Raw genomic sequence first — 16,191 nt, forward strand, 5'->3', positions numbered from 1 at the left:
GCAGCTAGAACATTGGCATTTGATCTGGAGTAATAGTCGTGCGGCAAATGGTGGATTTGTATCCATAGTCGGGTTGAGTTGAAAGTCAGCTCTTTGAAGCTGAAACCAGAGGACCACGAGAGTAACACAAGCAAATCACCCTTAACGCACTAAGGTCCATGGTCAAGCACCCATTAACTGTCTGAAACTTTATCAAAGCCAAAGCGAAAAACATTCAACGCAACTTGACAATAAAATGGGGCATCAACCTTCACCTGGGTCTTTCAAAGCTTTGAGCAAAAAATTTCCACTTCCTTTTCCCCAAAAGCTCTGGAAGAGAGAAGCTTACCAATAAGACAATACTTAGACAAAATTTGAGCAGTAGAAGTACTGGGCGAAAGAGAAATAGTTGCCTCATTAAATGAGATGCATCTACCCCTCTTACCTCCCGAAAAACCAACAACATCACTCACGATAAATAATTACTCAAACATATGCAAAGATTGATATAAATTTACACTGAGTTATAATCATTTTGCCGATACACCACACCCACTTCTTATTATTTATAAAACTTCTCCAATCAAAAATAATATAAACAATGTGATATTGAAAAAAAGAAAAAAAGAAAAAAAGAAAAAAAGAAAAAAAGAAATATAACTAAGGTAACAAAGGTTTGCAAAATAATATCATTTCTTCAGTAGACTTTTAATCAATATAATCTATATATAAGTACAAAATTTACTAATTTTTAACTACCTATTAGATCTATATTTACAAAAGTAATGTAATATAAATTAGAAGGAAAGAGCAGTGGGAGTAGAAGAGAAGAAGGACAGTTTAGATTAATGCTGGTATGAAGAAAAATAAGCTAACTTGGAATGTACTTCCTTTTTCAAATAAGGATAATTCGATAAATAAATTGGGTATAGTTATAAAAATTTATATTTTAATAAATAAAATGGGGTAAACTTAGTTTTGGAGTGCATTTATAGGTTTTTTAAGATGTAAATATAACTCCCTCTTAATAAAAATGAGAATATTTATGAGCCTCTATCAAAATAATCTTTAAATAGTTATGAGATTATAAAAGGAAATAATTCCCATTTAGAAGCAAATATGTATATTCAATACCTTATATGTTTAGGTCTCCATTTTTTTTTTTTTGAGAGAGAGAAAAGAAAAAGTTATTTATTAGTGATGAATAATTTTGGTATCTTTGAATTATTATTTTCTAATTTTGATTCTTTTTATTTTCTAAATTTAATAATTATATGAAGTAGTTTATGTATTATTCTTACAATAATTTATACATATGGTTTAGATTTTAATATATAAAAATTAAATTATTTTTTTGTTAGGTGAAATGTTAGTAGAATTCAACATATATATATTCAAAGCTTTTTAACTATATGCAGATTTTTTTTTAAAAAAAAATAAATAAATAAATATAAGTGATGAGTGCAGTAAAATTTTAAAATTATTATTTTGTAATTTTGATTCTTTTTATTTTATAAAAATTAATGATTAAATGATCTAATTTATGTATTTTTCTTGTATAATTTGTACATATAACTTAAACTTTAATATATAAAAATTAAATTAAATTATCCTAAGTTTTATTCTAGTAATAATTTTTTTATGAAGATTTATTTTAAATTTTATATACAATTATAATGATTTGCTTAATTTAGTATTTTTATATTCAAGTTTATTCATTTAATTTTACTATGTAACAATCTGAAGTATATTATTTTTAGTTTTTTTTTTAACTAGAGTATATATAAGAAAACATAATATATACTATTTTATGAGTAAGTATTACTATTTTCATAACTATTTTATGGTCAAGACTCAAATATATTACTTTATGGTCAAGTATCTTTATTTTAAGAGATAACTATTTTTTTTTCTTCCATACATAATATAAAATTTAAAAGAAGAAAGCATCGCTTAATCAAATTTTGTATGTTTAAATATTTAGGATAATACTTGAGTAGAGGTATTAAAAATAACTTTAGGTAGAGTTTTTTTTTTTTTTTTAATACGTGTCATTATTTTATTTTATTTTCATTAAAAATATTATTTCCTTATTTAATATTTTTTACATATATAATTATTTGTTAAAAATTACTATCATTTTCTTAAAAAAAAACTATCATTCACTTCTCTCTTCTTCTCCTTCATCTTTTTCTCTAAAAATTCTTAAAAGTTATTTATCAAAGAACCTAAACTATAACTAAAACTAAGAACTTTGATTTTTTTTTTTAAAAGAAAAATAGAGGTTGAGACTCAAAAATTCTCTAATGACGAGGTCAAAGAACAATACAAAATAAAGTTGTACATATCTCTCATCTCAAATTATATCCACCAAAAAATATTTTTTTTTTGGTAAATATGAGTATTTTTGACAAATAATTATAAAAAATAACTAATTAAAGAAATAAAATTAAATATGGAAATAAAATGAAATAATCACACCTATTAAAAAAAATGACTCTATATAAAATCATTTTTAATACCTCTACTAAGCATTATCCTAAATATTTAATTATGTAGTTTTTTTTTTTTTTTTGAAGGGATTACCTTGATAATTTTTTAACTCAATAATTACATATATATACCCCTTAATAAAAAAATAATTACACATATATGAACACAGTATAGAGAATTTTAATTATTGAATGTGTATGTAACTAAATGTAAATATATTTAATTAATTTTTTTTTTCTAATAGCCGTTTCATTGTTATAGTAATGTCTTTCTTCTAGAAAGTCACACTCTTTGTTGCTTCTTTGAACTAGACGGCGTTATTTTCTTAATTTTTTTAATTTTTTTTGGTTTAATGAAATTGTAGTAGTAGTATATCTTCCTTCAAAGTAATTAATATTTAAAGAAAAGTAAATATGTCTCACGTGCGTAGCACGAATACCCTAACTAGTGTCATAAAATATGATAATTTTTGGGAATTTTTTTTTAAAAATCGAAGGCTAAGCAAAATATCATAAATACATTTAATAAGACTTCCAAGAATAATCATCACTAAAGAAGTCATTGCTAAAAAATTATTGAAAGTCATCAAAGTTGTCATTACTATCGAAAAAGTCACTGAAAATTCGTTGAATTTTTATCGCTACCGAAAAAATCATCAAAGTTATCACTGTCAATAGAAACTCACCGGAGTTAAGGTGTCAAAGTTGAACGTTAGAATTTGACATAGAAAAACTAATTACGTTTATTGCTAATTACAAAATTTGACACAAAAAAACCATTACGTAAATCAATTAAATTAAAAATTAACATATAAAAAATAATTACTTAAAATAAGTAAATCAAACATTACAACTTAAAACTCAGCTATGTAAAACAACAAAAGTAACAACATGGTCAACTCAAGGGTGGACAAGAGGGTCCATGCCTAAAGTCCCCTCCTCGTCATTTATTTAAGTTTAATACTCTACAAAAATATCGTCCTTACAAGTTTAATACAATTAAAAGTTTAAAATAATTAAAACAACAACATTGTTAAATAATAAAACGGAACTAGAAAATATGAAAATAAATACACAAAATAGTCAAGCATTCCAAATTTTATAACAAAAGAAAAAAAAAACAAATAGCTACTAAAAATATATATATATATATTTTGGTTTTTTCAATATTTTTATTAAATATAAATAAGTTTTTTAATATATATAAATGTTATTGGATAGAATCAGGTTTTAATTAGATTTTGAGATTGACATCCCAATAATTAATCTAATCCAATTAGAATTCAACTTTTAGAATATAATTCAATTCAATTATAGTTGGATATCCAATTTTTTGTAATTGAATCGAATTGAATTGGTTCGGTTCAATTTAATTAAATTAAATTAAATGTTGTCTACCCCTATCATCTCTATCACAAAATCAGTAGTGTGTGTCAAAATAAAAAATTATCAAGGTTGAATCTTTCCATGGTTAGATAATTCTAATGCTGGAAATATATTTAAATTCATTTTTTTAGGCTAAATAAGGTTTCTCCCTAATTAAAAGTAATTTGTATTATTATGAGGTGACACTTTATAATTGGTTAATGATTTTTTATAATTTTTATTAAAATAAAATATAAGAACCAATATTAAATTGCACTAATAAAAATATTACAGTTATTAAAATAACTTTAGCATTTCTCTTCATATTAATATAAGCTTTCAAAATCTAACTTACTGATCTTAGCTTAACAAAAAGAAATTACAAAAGAAGAAGTAGATTTAAGTACAAGCTGATCAAATATGTTTAATTATTAACTTTAACTCACTTGAGATTAAGATTTATGTCAAAAGAAAGTGATAAGAAACTATTGTAGCTGTAATGGTATGAAATAAGAGGTCCAAATTTCACCAAATGAAAGTCTCTCTAGATAAGAATAGAATCCACAAATCCCAATTCTATTGGTCCATATTCCACTTTGCCTCCACATCTATATTGCCAATTTTCCCATTCCACCCAATCAAATCAAAACCTCATCTCTCTCTCTCTCTCCCAAGCTTCTTTCTACTCAGATTAATCTTCGAATCCCAAAACAGAGAGCCTCTCATACTCATACTCATACTCCAACAATGGCAGCAACCATGGCAACAATGGCAATCCTCAACACCAAGTGCTTAACCACCAACAAAATGATAATGATGATGAACAACAACAACAACCCCACCAAGCAAATTTCATCAAAACCCAATTCCCTTTTCTCAATCCAAAACCTCCCCAAAGGATTAAACGACAAGTCGTTTAATACTACCATAGCAGGAACAGCCATAGCAGGAGCCATATTCACCACACTAAGCGCCTGCGAACCAGCCATGGCGGTTCAGCAAATAGCTGACATAGCAGCGGAAGCCACCAGCAACGACAACCGCGGCTTGGCTCTGCTCCTTCCAATCATCCCAGCCATAGCTTGGGTCCTCTTCAACATTCTGCAGCCGGCTCTGAACCAGCTGAACCGCATGAGGAGCTCAAAGGGTGTAGCCATCGGGCTCGGACTTGGGCTGGGAGCCGCGGCTTCAGGGCTGATGGGTGCGCAAGAAGCATCGGCTGGTGAGCTGGCGGCTATAGCCGAGGCTGCAGCTGCTGGGAGTGATAACAGAGGACAGCTTCTGTTGTTGGTTATATCTCCAGCTATTCTTTGGGTTCTTTACAATATTCTACAACCGGCTTTGAACCAGCTCAACAGGATGAGGTCTCAGTAAGTAATTAAGTGTTAATTCTCTGTTCTAAAATATTATTTATTTTCTTTGCAATTTCCAAAAAAGAACAAAAAAAAAAAGAAAAAACTTTCTTGTTATTGAAAGTTGTGTAATGAAACATGTTTCATATTGATTAGCTTTTTTTTTTTTTTTTTGTTCTTGATGTGTATTTAGTTACCGCCCCCAAGTTCTTCACAAAATTATATATTGATATATATCTTTTCTTTTTTATGATTTTTGATTGATATGATTGTTATGAGTAGTTAGATTTGAAGGTGGGTAACTTTGTAGCTGACTAGCTTCTGTCATGTGTGATCACATAAGGATTTAATGTGGAATAGTTTGTATATAAATGATTAGATTTGAGATTTTCGAAGGACAAACGACGTGTCGTTTAGATGACAATGGAGCTACCTACTAATCAATACGATGAAAATTCAAAATTTTCGTTTATTATTGGTTATTGGATAGGTTTGATATTACTAAAAATTAATATTTATAATTATTTTTGTTAGTAATTAGAAGTGTATATATTGATTAAAAGACAAAGTTTTAGCTAACACAATAAAATAACATTAAAAATTAATTTGCGATTAGTCGAAATATTATATATTTTGCATTTTAAAGTGTTTTTTTTTTTCGAAGATAATAATCAACTTTATTAATTGCAATCATTCATGATTACATGAAGCAAATCAGTAGAAACGTCATTGCTTGAAAGAGTATGATCAGCAACAAAATAGGAAGCCCTCGCAAAGGAGTGAGCAACACTATTAGCAGACCGCTTAATAAAATAAATAGAAACATCACCAATTTGTTCCAATAACAATTTGCAATCAGATATAACACTTCCAAAATAAGATAATAAAGGAAGATTACTCTGAATTGCTTGAATCACCGAGAGACAATCTGACTCCACAACTACCCCGTGCCAAGCCTTCTTCTTAATCCAGCTTAGAGCTTCACGAACCCCCATGGCCTCAGCCATTTCTGGTTGTACAGTACCAGCCCTACAACATGTGATAGCCTCCACTAAATTACCACTTGCATCCCGAGCAACACACACAAAACTATATGTGCCATTGCTGTCAAAAGTTGCAGCATCAACATTGATTTTAATCAATGCAGCAGCTGGTTTCTGCCACTTATCCGAGCCATCAGCAGCAGAGAGGTAAGCTGGTATAGGAATGAAAGATCTGTCTTGAGCTTGAGACCAATTCGAGAGAGTAACTTGAGCAAGAACAGCTACACTCTCGGCTGTAGACACTTTCTCAGACCAGGCTAGATCGTTTCTGGTTTTCCATATCGCACAGCAGGTCACGGCAATTTGCTCTCTAATGGCTGAATCAACTCGATCAAATACAGCTTCCAACCAACCAGCAAAAGAGACATAGCCCTGAATATTCACCATGATACCACTCCAGTTCCAACATTGTGCAGCAAAAGGACAGTCAACCAAGCAATGAAATGGAGTCTCAGGTTGATCAACACACCTGGGACAATTGCTCTGTATCGGCACATGTCTTGATTGCAGCCTTGTTTTCGTGGGAAGACAATCTGAAGTCGCTCGCCATAACAAATCCTTAGCTTTAGGAGGAACACGTAATTTCCAAATTAGTTTCCATACCCCTGAGCTGTGTAAATTAACTCCTGCTTCCTTATTCATTTGCAGATATTTGTATGTTGATTTAACTGTAAAGTGCCCAGTTTTTTCCAAGTTCCAAAACCAGGAATCACATACCCGACTTGAAGATAAGGGAATACTAAGTATTAAATTAGAATCCCTGTTGTTAAACAAATCTCGCACCAAGTCTCCATCCCAAGCTAACTCTCCAGGAACCATCAACACACTAACATTTTTGTCCAATAAGGCCGGATGAGAAGAAGTAACAATTGGATTTTCAGGGTCAGGTAACCAAGGATCCCGAATAATGTTCATTTTAAAGTGTTTTAGTTGTTGAGAATAACAAATTCTTTGCGTTAAAAGGGGTTGTTTGTTAGTAGTGCAGTTACTCATCTTGCACAATAGTTGAGTGCTCAAACTACAATGTTAAATGAACTTGCTACAACAGTTTCTACTGCCATGCCTTATGAACGATAAATGAAAATAAATATATGTGTTCTTAAGGTTAACTGTGATGCTGCAATATTTTTCATCTTATCTTATTTTTAGTTTGTTTATCAAATGACCTAAGAATTAGTCGATTGATTATTTGACTCGTTTTTCTAATTTTAATCCTTGTCGTGTTTCCAACGACGGAGAAGATGTCCTGATTAGATTGCAGATTGTTATTTTAGTTGATTGCTATTAACAAAATTATATAATTTATTAAAAAAAATAGAACTTTCAAAGCCTAATCAACCAGTTCCATGATTCCAGTGAGAATTTTACCACATAAAAAAGACCACAAGGATTATAATTTGTGAGAAAAATCTACTTCTCTTAGTCGTGATAGTGATAGTAATAATTTTAATTAAGACGATCTATCTGAGACGAAAAAAAATGTCTATTTATTTTATTTAGTTATTTAATTAACTCAATAATTTGTTATTGTAGTTTATGGTAATACTAATTTTATTTTTTTCTAAAGAAACACTAATGTCAATTAAACCAAATTGAACTTAAAAATTTATGTGTTGCGACTAACATTAGTATTGAACAAAAGGTCAGCCTATATGTTATCACTAAAAAGTTAGTGGCTAAAAATATTAATCCTAAAAATTATAATTTATTGTGATTAAATGTATTTTTATAAAAAATAATTTATATTTAAATACTAACGGTAATGATAAGTTACTTCTTAATGTAAGTAAAAATGATGTTAAGTAATAAAAAATTTATGTTATGTCTAAAAGGTTATTACCTATAAGTGATAGCTTTCTTTTAGGGCTTATTATTTTTTTATTTATTTTTTTTTATATTAGGTAGATGTTATGTGCAATGCATGTATAATTCTTTTTCTTTTTAATTAGGTTCAATTAGGTGATGTTAAGTGCAATACATATGTTTATTTTTTTTTAATTAGGTAGTGTATTTTTTTTTTTTTTTAATTTTTGAAATGAGGTGAGAGTTTGATATTTGAGAATTTTTTTTAGCTATTTCGGTTACATTGGTGTGTCATTTGAATGTGATTATATATATACAATAAAATCCAAGTGAGATATCGTGGTGAATCGTTTTGTGCCCGATTGAACAAAAATTGTCTCTTAATATAATTTTCCTTTTTATTTTAATTCAAAGTTAAACCAATAAAGTTAAAACTATGATTAAAAATATCTACAATATTTTAAGTATTTTAAATTTAAATTATCACCTTAAAAATACAAATTAAATATAAAATATCAATCAATATATATAAAGGAGAAGTATGAGGCAGTAACATGACATTTTAAAATTACTCCAAAATTATTTTTCTCTTCTCTCGTAAATTAGCTCAATTTTAATATCAATCAATCTATATTATATATACAAAGGAAAAGTATGAGACGGTGATGTGGCGGTCTAAAATCTCTCCAAAGCTATTTTTCTTTTTTCTCCTTAATTCTCTCAATTTTTTAATATTTTATTAGAGCATAAATTTACAAATTAATATTTTAGCATTATTTTAATAAATTTTTTTTATAAAAATATCTATCTTAAATTAATTATTTTTTAAAAAACATATAATAATAAATATACACTAAATTAATAATATTAAATTAAATAATTATTCAATTATTTATATATATATATTCATAACTATACATATGTGTGAAGTTTTTTTTACTTTGCAGAATATAAGAAAAGTGTTTTTTTATAGAAAGAATTTATTGTGAATCAAACATTATGAATTGAACAAAAAAACAAAAGCAAGTGTGAGATTATGTAGAAGAAGAAACATGTATGAGATTATGAATCAAATTTTTTCAAAATATATTATTTTTATTTTTCGATCATATAAAGTTGATGTCACCATTGTAGTTCCGATTGATATTCTCAAATTTCTAAACTTAACACTCAATTTAACGTTCTGTTAGTTGATCAATAAAATGCCACATGTAAATATAGTATTGGCCAAACTAATAATTCTTTTAGAAAAGATAATTTTAAAAAATAAAAATTAATTAAAATAAATTCATATTATTCAATTATATACATATTAAATGAAATAAAAATCAATTTTTCCATCTTCTTCTAGTCATATTATCTTTACAGATTAACAATAATTTTTTTTGTAAGGAGATTAACAATGAACTTTGATTCTCGACTCAAATGCTATTTTCAATTCTATTTTCACATATTCAAAATTCTCATTCCATAAACTTTCTACTAATATTTTTCAATCAATGAAACGAAAAGGCAAATTTTAATTCCCGTATGAAAAATTAAACTTTCAATCCCAATAATTAATAGAAACAACATCAAATTTCAAGTTCTCAAAATCTATAAAAATAAATAAATAAAAACAGATCTCATAAACACAAACTCAAACATTAGAACTCCAGTAAAACACTAAAACTCAAACCTTAAAAACACACAATAAAATTTGAACCGAGAACTTAACACACACATCAGAATAATAATTAAACCATTAATGAGAATTTATGCTACTATTTTTTGAATTTCGATATTTGTTAGCAACAAATTTAATATTTTAAGTATTTATGTCACAAATTTTTTAATAGATTAGTTAAAATTTTAATATAATTTTACTAAGTAATCATTATTAATCAAAATACACAATTTATTTTTTATATATAATTTAAAATACCTTATATATCCACCGCGAAGCGCGGGATATTTACTAGTGTATATATAAAGGAGAAGTATGAGGCAGTGACATGGCATTTTAAAATTACTCCAAAATTATTTTTCTCTTCTCTCCTTAATTATCTCAATTTTAATATTTTATTAAAGCATAAATCTACAAATTGATTCAATTGAAGCTTCATAATTGGGGGAGCCAACATCTCTTGTGTGCTAGTAGAGTGGATTGATTCAATTGGTGTTGTTAGGCATCCGTTTTATTGGATGAGTATTTTTATGCTCCTACAGAAATTAGTCAAGGATGTTGATAAACTATGCAGGGACTTTTTGTGGGGTGTGAAAGATAATACTAGTAAGATGAACTTAGCCCTGTGGGATCTTGTTTGCAAGCCTAAGAACTAAGGAGGATTGGAATTCCGTGAAGGAGCTAAGTGGAACAAAACTTCGATTACTCGATATACTGTTTTTAGGAAGCAAGATTCATTTGAGTTAAATGGATCAATGCCCTCTACTTAAAACACCAAGACTTTTGAGTTATCAATAAGAAAGGGGGTGTGAGTTGGTATTGACGTAAACTCAATCTTAGAGATATTTTTACACGAGATACAATCCTGGATGCTAGAAAATGGGTTAGATTTCAAATAAGCAAGCTTTTACAATTCCTTTCTCATTCCTTATGCTAACATCGATAATTGTAAAGTGATTTGGTGTAGATTATCCACACCAAAACACATATTTATTTTTTTGCAAACCTCTCATAATAACTTATTAATGAGGGATCACTTGATAACAAGAGGTATCACTATTATTTCTACATTTTGCCCAAAGTGTAATTTTGGATATGACTGTCATGCTTGTATTTTCTTTCAATGTCCATTCTCCGAGCAACTCATGTATGTTGGCAATGCCATTTGGCCATAGTCTTAACGCATTGGTACTGCGGTCAAAAGTCAAAAGCGATCGTAACTTCCTTCATAATGTTGTGGTGATTATTTGTACGGTAGCATTATTTAGTTGAACTAGAATACTTGTATTTTTGAGAAAAAATATTTGTGATCTCTCTCTCTCTCTCTCTCTCTCTCTCTCTCTCTCTCTCTCTCTCTCTCTCTCTCTCTCTCTCTCTCTCTCTCTCTCTCTCTCTCTCTCTCTCTCTCTCGTGCCACAATCTACGCTGCTGGGTTGGATGGCTAACGACATCGCCCCCGCTGGCCAGCTCACCACAACAGTGCCAATTGCGACGGTGGGATTTCGGCCTGCGCCGTTTGCGACGGTGCTGGGGCTTCTCCTCTTGATACTAAGCGCCCTAGGATTGAGAATGGCGGCAGTGGCTTTGATTCTCCATGTGGTTCGTTTTCTTTCTTTGTTTTTGTTGTTATTTTTGTATTTTAGATTGGTCTATGATTTTGTGAGAGTTATATGCAGATTATAAGGTTGGTGTAATTATAGGTGGGAGATGCGGCTGGAGAGGGTGCGGATTATTGGAGGAGATGGTGGTGATGGTGATGGTGGTTGGCTTCGTAGTCCGCCATGAATGGAATGGGGTTATTGTGATTTGTGAGCTTGATTTAGTTACTAGTTTTGAGAAGTGAGGGAATTAAGGAATTAGGGTTTGGGTTAGGGAATAGGTATTAGGGTTAGCAGAGAAGAGAAGAAGAAGAAGAAGAAGGAGGAGGAGGGCGTGGGAATGGGCTAGGGTTATTAGGGTTTTTTTTTTAATTTTTATTTTTTTAAAATTGTTTTTTTAATTTTAAATTATTTAATTTTTAAAGATTTTTTTTTATTTTTATTTTTAAAATAATTAATTTTTTTATTTTTTTTAAATATTTGTTTACGTGGACCAATAAAATTGTGCCACGTGTACATTGTGTACACGTAGACATTCCACCATGGCAGTTAACAGCTAAAAATGGATGGAAGTGTTAATCTGCTATAACAGAACACGAGTTTAGGAGGTTTTACCACCAAAATTTTAGAATTGGGAGTTAGTTGCAAAAACCTGGCCACTTAAGGAGGTTATGCCGCAAATTACTCTAATATAAATGATAATTTTATTTGATCATTACTTATAATTATTAAATAAATAGTTTTGACATTTATAGGATAAAAATTAAAAAAATATGGCATTTGTGAAATAATAGATAAATAGTTAAAAAAATAACAAAAGTACAATTAGTGGGGCCCACATATGGTCGGCCACTTATTCTTTGTTTTAGCCATTATTTTATCATTTTTTATTCCATATAATTCAACCGTAACCCTAAGTGAATTAGTATAAAAAGAAAAGAATAGTCTCATTATCCAACTAATGCTTTTAAACCTAGTTTTCATTCTGTCAGACAACTAGTGTTTTGAGACTTCTTCTTCTTTCTAATTTTTGAATTCTTGAGTGTTCTTCACAAAATATTTTGGAGCCTTAGTGATTGAGTGCATACCCACCCATAGCAAGTTAGTCCTCAATCATAGTGTGTAAGACCGTGAAGAATCCAAATAACTGAGGAGAATCGGGCTCAGATCTTGATAATACTCTGTGACAAAAAGGAACAACTCTAAGTGGGAGGAGTCATTATATTCCGCTGCAATCAATGTACGTAAGGTTTCTCAAACTTTATATGTGTTTAAGTTTCATTGTTTTAAAAATTCATACTTAGGATGTTAAAAACATACTTGTTAGTAAATCTAGATCGTGGTAAAATATTTTCCAATAGTTATAGGATGGGTTCCTTGAAACCCTCCTACTACGAGGAGATACCGTGAATTTCTGTCTAGGAACATTAATGGTATTGGCCTCATCGGTTGCATCAAGACAACAGAGACAGTGGGACCATCTTATATAGAATAAGATGATAGAACATTTTGGAATTGAAAATAAAAAAGTATCTCCTCTATTGTACTTCTTTATTTTAAGACTTAGTCATATTCTTAAAAAAGTAGTATTCGTTTAAACAAACACTTTCTTATCTTAATGACCATAGGATGGTCCACCCTTAATTACTTTAGAATAGCTATCAAACATGCAAACCTTAGTTAATAGTTCTAGCTTTTCTTAAGTTCATGATCAGGACATCCATGAATCTAGTAATGGTGTACAGTAAGTATACAACCATTGCATCATTATGAAATTCTTATCTTTTTTATGTGTATTAATTGAGTTAAGTTAATTATAAATAATTTGTTAGAAAAAAAAATACATTATATAATACAAATAATTATTTGTAATTTAATATAAAAATAAAAAATGAAATTAATTTTACAGCATTTAATTTAGAAAAAAAATCTAGTTTCAAGTCCAACTTAGTTGAACTAGAAAGGTGTTCCCAGCGTGGGATCACTTTTCAAGTCCAGCATTGTTGGACTATAAATGTTTTTCTAGTCCAAAAATTAAGTTTCATGTTGTGGGAATGCTTTTATGGTCCAATAATGTTGGACTAGAAATGTTTTTCTAGTCGAATACCCTTTTTATGTCTCAGGCTATCATGTCCAATACAAAAGAGACTCGAAAAATTTATCTAGTCTAATGTTGATGGACTTAGGGGGTTTTCCTAGTAGTGGATGATACTACCAATAAAAGTAGTTGTCCTCAACACAACTCACTACTACACAGTGAGATTTACTTTACCTTGTACAAGTGAATCGATTGCCTCTTAAACTAACGGGTTACGACGAAGTTGTCTCTAAGATAAGAGGTCCATTGCTAAGGTATGACTTCTATATATACTAAAAAGTCGAATAGGACATTAGTATAGTAAGTATCACTTCAGCTAAGCTTGGATTACTTCAAATGCATTTTTTTTTCTTTCAACTTAGCTCACAGTAAATTAATTGTATTTAATTTGATGAGAAAAAATATTGAACAATGTTTTTTTTTTTACTTCATATGAATTAATCAATTGCAGCTTACAGACCTGACAACACTCTCAAGCGTTGAGTAAAGCTTGTAGGGTTGGTCTTGAGATAACTTCGATTGTTTCTTTATTGAGTTCAACATTACCACTCATGAATCCTTGGATAAGTGCAGAGTGCTCACGCTTGTAATACCACCCAGGAGGAATGATCAAGAAGGTCCAGGGAGATTCGATATGGAAATTGACTAATGAAGGAACTTCCTTGATCACTTGGGGGGTACATAGGTCATGTTATACAAGAGCCATATGCTAAACGAGCATACAAAACTTTTTTGCACATCTGTGTAAGTACTCTTATGGTAAAGATAACTTTAAAAAGTAGTGACATTACTTCCAGTGATCGAGTTTCTTAAGATATGGTGTACTGTGTAAGTGTTAAACAGTCAAGCGATAACTGATAAAGTAAAATAAAGAAAGCTAACATCGGAATAAAAGTTTTATTAAGTTGAAAATAATTTCTAATTTAACTAAAACAAATTCTGATAACATTTTACTAAGGCTTATCCACATCAAAAGGTCTCTCGAGAACGACCAACTAACACACTAAAGCTAAATGCTAAAAACAAAAAAGAAGAATGGACTCGAACAACATCCTCGAAGCTTATCACATCAATAGTAGCTTCATCCTTTTCCTCACTCTCTGCAACTAGCGCATCAATAGCAAAAGGAGGAAAGTAGGGATGTTGAGGGTTGTAGCCTTCAACTCTTCCAACTTCTTCGACCATTGGCTCACTGCCATTTAAAGTAAAGTCTATTTTTTGGAGAGCTTCTTTAAAACGCTGCTCATAGCGCTCTACAAACTTCGACACCTGTTTATCAAGGAAGGCCGACCAATTGAATGACTTTGCTCCTCCATTGGCAGAGCAATCATTGTAGATGGCATCAAATCATAAGCCGTCGTAGAAGGTGATGTCAAGAACAACTTGATGAGTAGTTACTTGATCTTTCAAGACCTTGATTTGATCTCTAAGCTCAGCAGCAGCTTAACTATGTACATCAAGTGCAAGACAAGAAGGCTCTTCAATACCCGAAGTCTTCTTCCGAGCAATTTCCAAGCTTTTCTTCAAGCTACTCTCTTGAGCTTTGACACCAATAGCCACTTCTCAAAGATTAGTCAACTCACTGTCTAGAGAATCAATCTTCTCCTTCAAAGCAGTCACCTAGTCTTTTGCAGCAACATCACGATCTTCTATAGCCTCGAGCTTCTCAGCAAGCTCAACTACCTTCTTGTGTTCGTTATCCATGGTGTAAGCATAACCAACACAAGCCTGAAGATAAGAAAACGATGCCAGGTGATGTTAAACAAAAGAGAGTTTAGCTTGAAGGAGACAAGAAAAAAATAGTTACCTCGAAGATTTTGGTGAAGCATCTTTGAGCAATAACATATTGTGGAGGTTTAGTGCTGACCAACTTTTGTAACAGGATATTCTCAGCCTTGGAACCAATCAAGGTATCACCATGGGCAAGAAGCCCGGAGCCCTGTGCACGCAGCTGCTCCACTAAATCTAAACCAGAGTTCGGAACACCAGTCTCAGCCTCATCCAGAGAGATATCGATTGTAGTTCTCTCATCAGCACCAGCAGTACTAAACTTCTCTCTGCTAGAGTCTTGAGTAGGAGAAGCAACATCAATAGGTCTACTCCTCTTTTTGACTTTCTTCTTTGAATGCAACGGAAACAACAGGGATACCATGGAAACTTCCTTGATTGGAGGTTCAAATTCCTTCGACACCAGAATTTTTTGTTTCAAATTTGAATAAGATGCCATAGCAGCCAAAAGACTCATATTGTCTACGAAGAAAAAAAGATAAGCAGTTAGTACAACAGGAAAAAAGCAAAACAAAAAAGTTCAACATTCACAACATCAGCCACCTGTGATTGATTCCCCATCTTACTTTGAAGTAGTTTGAGTGGAGGTAACTTCTTATTTTCAATGGATAAGATATATAGATAGAAAGATGGATAAGATAAATAGATAAATGTAAAAGGAATGAAAGAATATTATTTCCTCAGGAAAAATAAATAAATAAGAAGAAAGAAACTAAGAATATATGATCGGATACCACGTTAGAGCACTGGTTTCTAGAATTAATAACGCAGCACGCACTCTATTAAACATTTTATTCATCCTTATCTTCTATGTATGGTAAATATAGCATATGATATATGTATAATATTGCATAAACACACACAACAATACCAGTACTATATATAATTATTAGTTTATGTTGTTATATAGAAATATATTAATAAAACAAAATAGAAATATTGGTGGTGTTTTTTTCTTCGTCATAGTATATATTGTAGTGATATTTGGGCTAAGAAAATATATATAT

General features: G+C 30.4%; 3 protein-coding genes across 3 annotated transcripts; 1 reads left to right on the forward strand and 2 right to left on the reverse strand.

The window, feature by feature from the left end:
- The first annotated feature begins 4,274 nt into the window (after positions 1–4,274).
- Positions 4,275–5,435, forward strand: LOC115714330 (photosystem II reaction center proteins PsbY, chloroplastic). The gene has a single exon (XM_030642993.2). It carries the CDS (start codon positions 4,584–4,586, stop codon positions 5,208–5,210), a length of 627 nt encoding a protein of 208 aa, XP_030498853.1. The 5' UTR covers positions 4,275–4,583; the 3' UTR covers positions 5,211–5,435.
- Positions 5,436–5,868: 433 nt separating this feature from the next.
- Positions 5,869–7,146, reverse strand: LOC133036760 (uncharacterized). The gene has a single exon (XM_061113490.1). The coding sequence runs from the start codon at positions 7,144–7,146 to the stop codon at positions 5,869–5,871; it is 1,278 nt and encodes a 425-aa protein (XP_060969473.1).
- Positions 7,147–14,668: 7,522 nt separating this feature from the next.
- LOC115714729 (uncharacterized) lies at positions 14,669–16,094 on the reverse strand. Its single transcript, XM_061113005.1, has 3 exons — positions 15,728–16,094; positions 15,204–15,646; positions 14,669–15,124 (listed from the first exon to the last, which is right to left on the reverse strand). The coding sequence occupies exons 2-3, from the start codon at positions 15,639–15,641 to the stop codon at positions 15,017–15,019; spliced, it is 546 nt and encodes a 181-aa protein (XP_060968988.1). The 5' UTR covers positions 15,642–15,646; positions 15,728–16,094; the 3' UTR covers positions 14,669–15,016.
- Between the last annotated feature and the right edge of the window lie 97 nt (positions 16,095–16,191).

This window comes from Cannabis sativa, chromosome 4 (genome assembly GCF_029168945.1).
Source record: "Cannabis sativa cultivar Pink pepper isolate KNU-18-1 chromosome 4, ASM2916894v1, whole genome shotgun sequence".
In the NCBI taxonomy this organism is placed as follows: Eukaryota; Viridiplantae; Streptophyta; class Magnoliopsida; order Rosales; family Cannabaceae; genus Cannabis; species Cannabis sativa.

Bases quoted from the DNA above. Each gene is read 5' to 3' on its own strand.
- LOC115714729 (XM_061113005.1), bottom strand. From the start codon at position 15,641: ATGAGTCTTTTGGCTGCTATGGCATCTTATTCAAATTTGAAACAAAAA. The intron at 15,125-15,203 runs GTAACTATTTTT...TCTTATCTTCAG, and splicing joins GCTTCACCAAAATCTTCGAG to GCTTGTGTTGGTTATGCTTA.
- LOC133036760 (XM_061113490.1), bottom strand. From the start codon at position 7,146: ATGAACATTATTCGGGATCCTTGGTTACCTGACCCTGAAAATCCAATT.
- LOC115714330 (XM_030642993.2), top strand. From the start codon at position 4,584: ATGGCAGCAACCATGGCAACAATGGCAATCCTCAACACCAAGTGCTTA.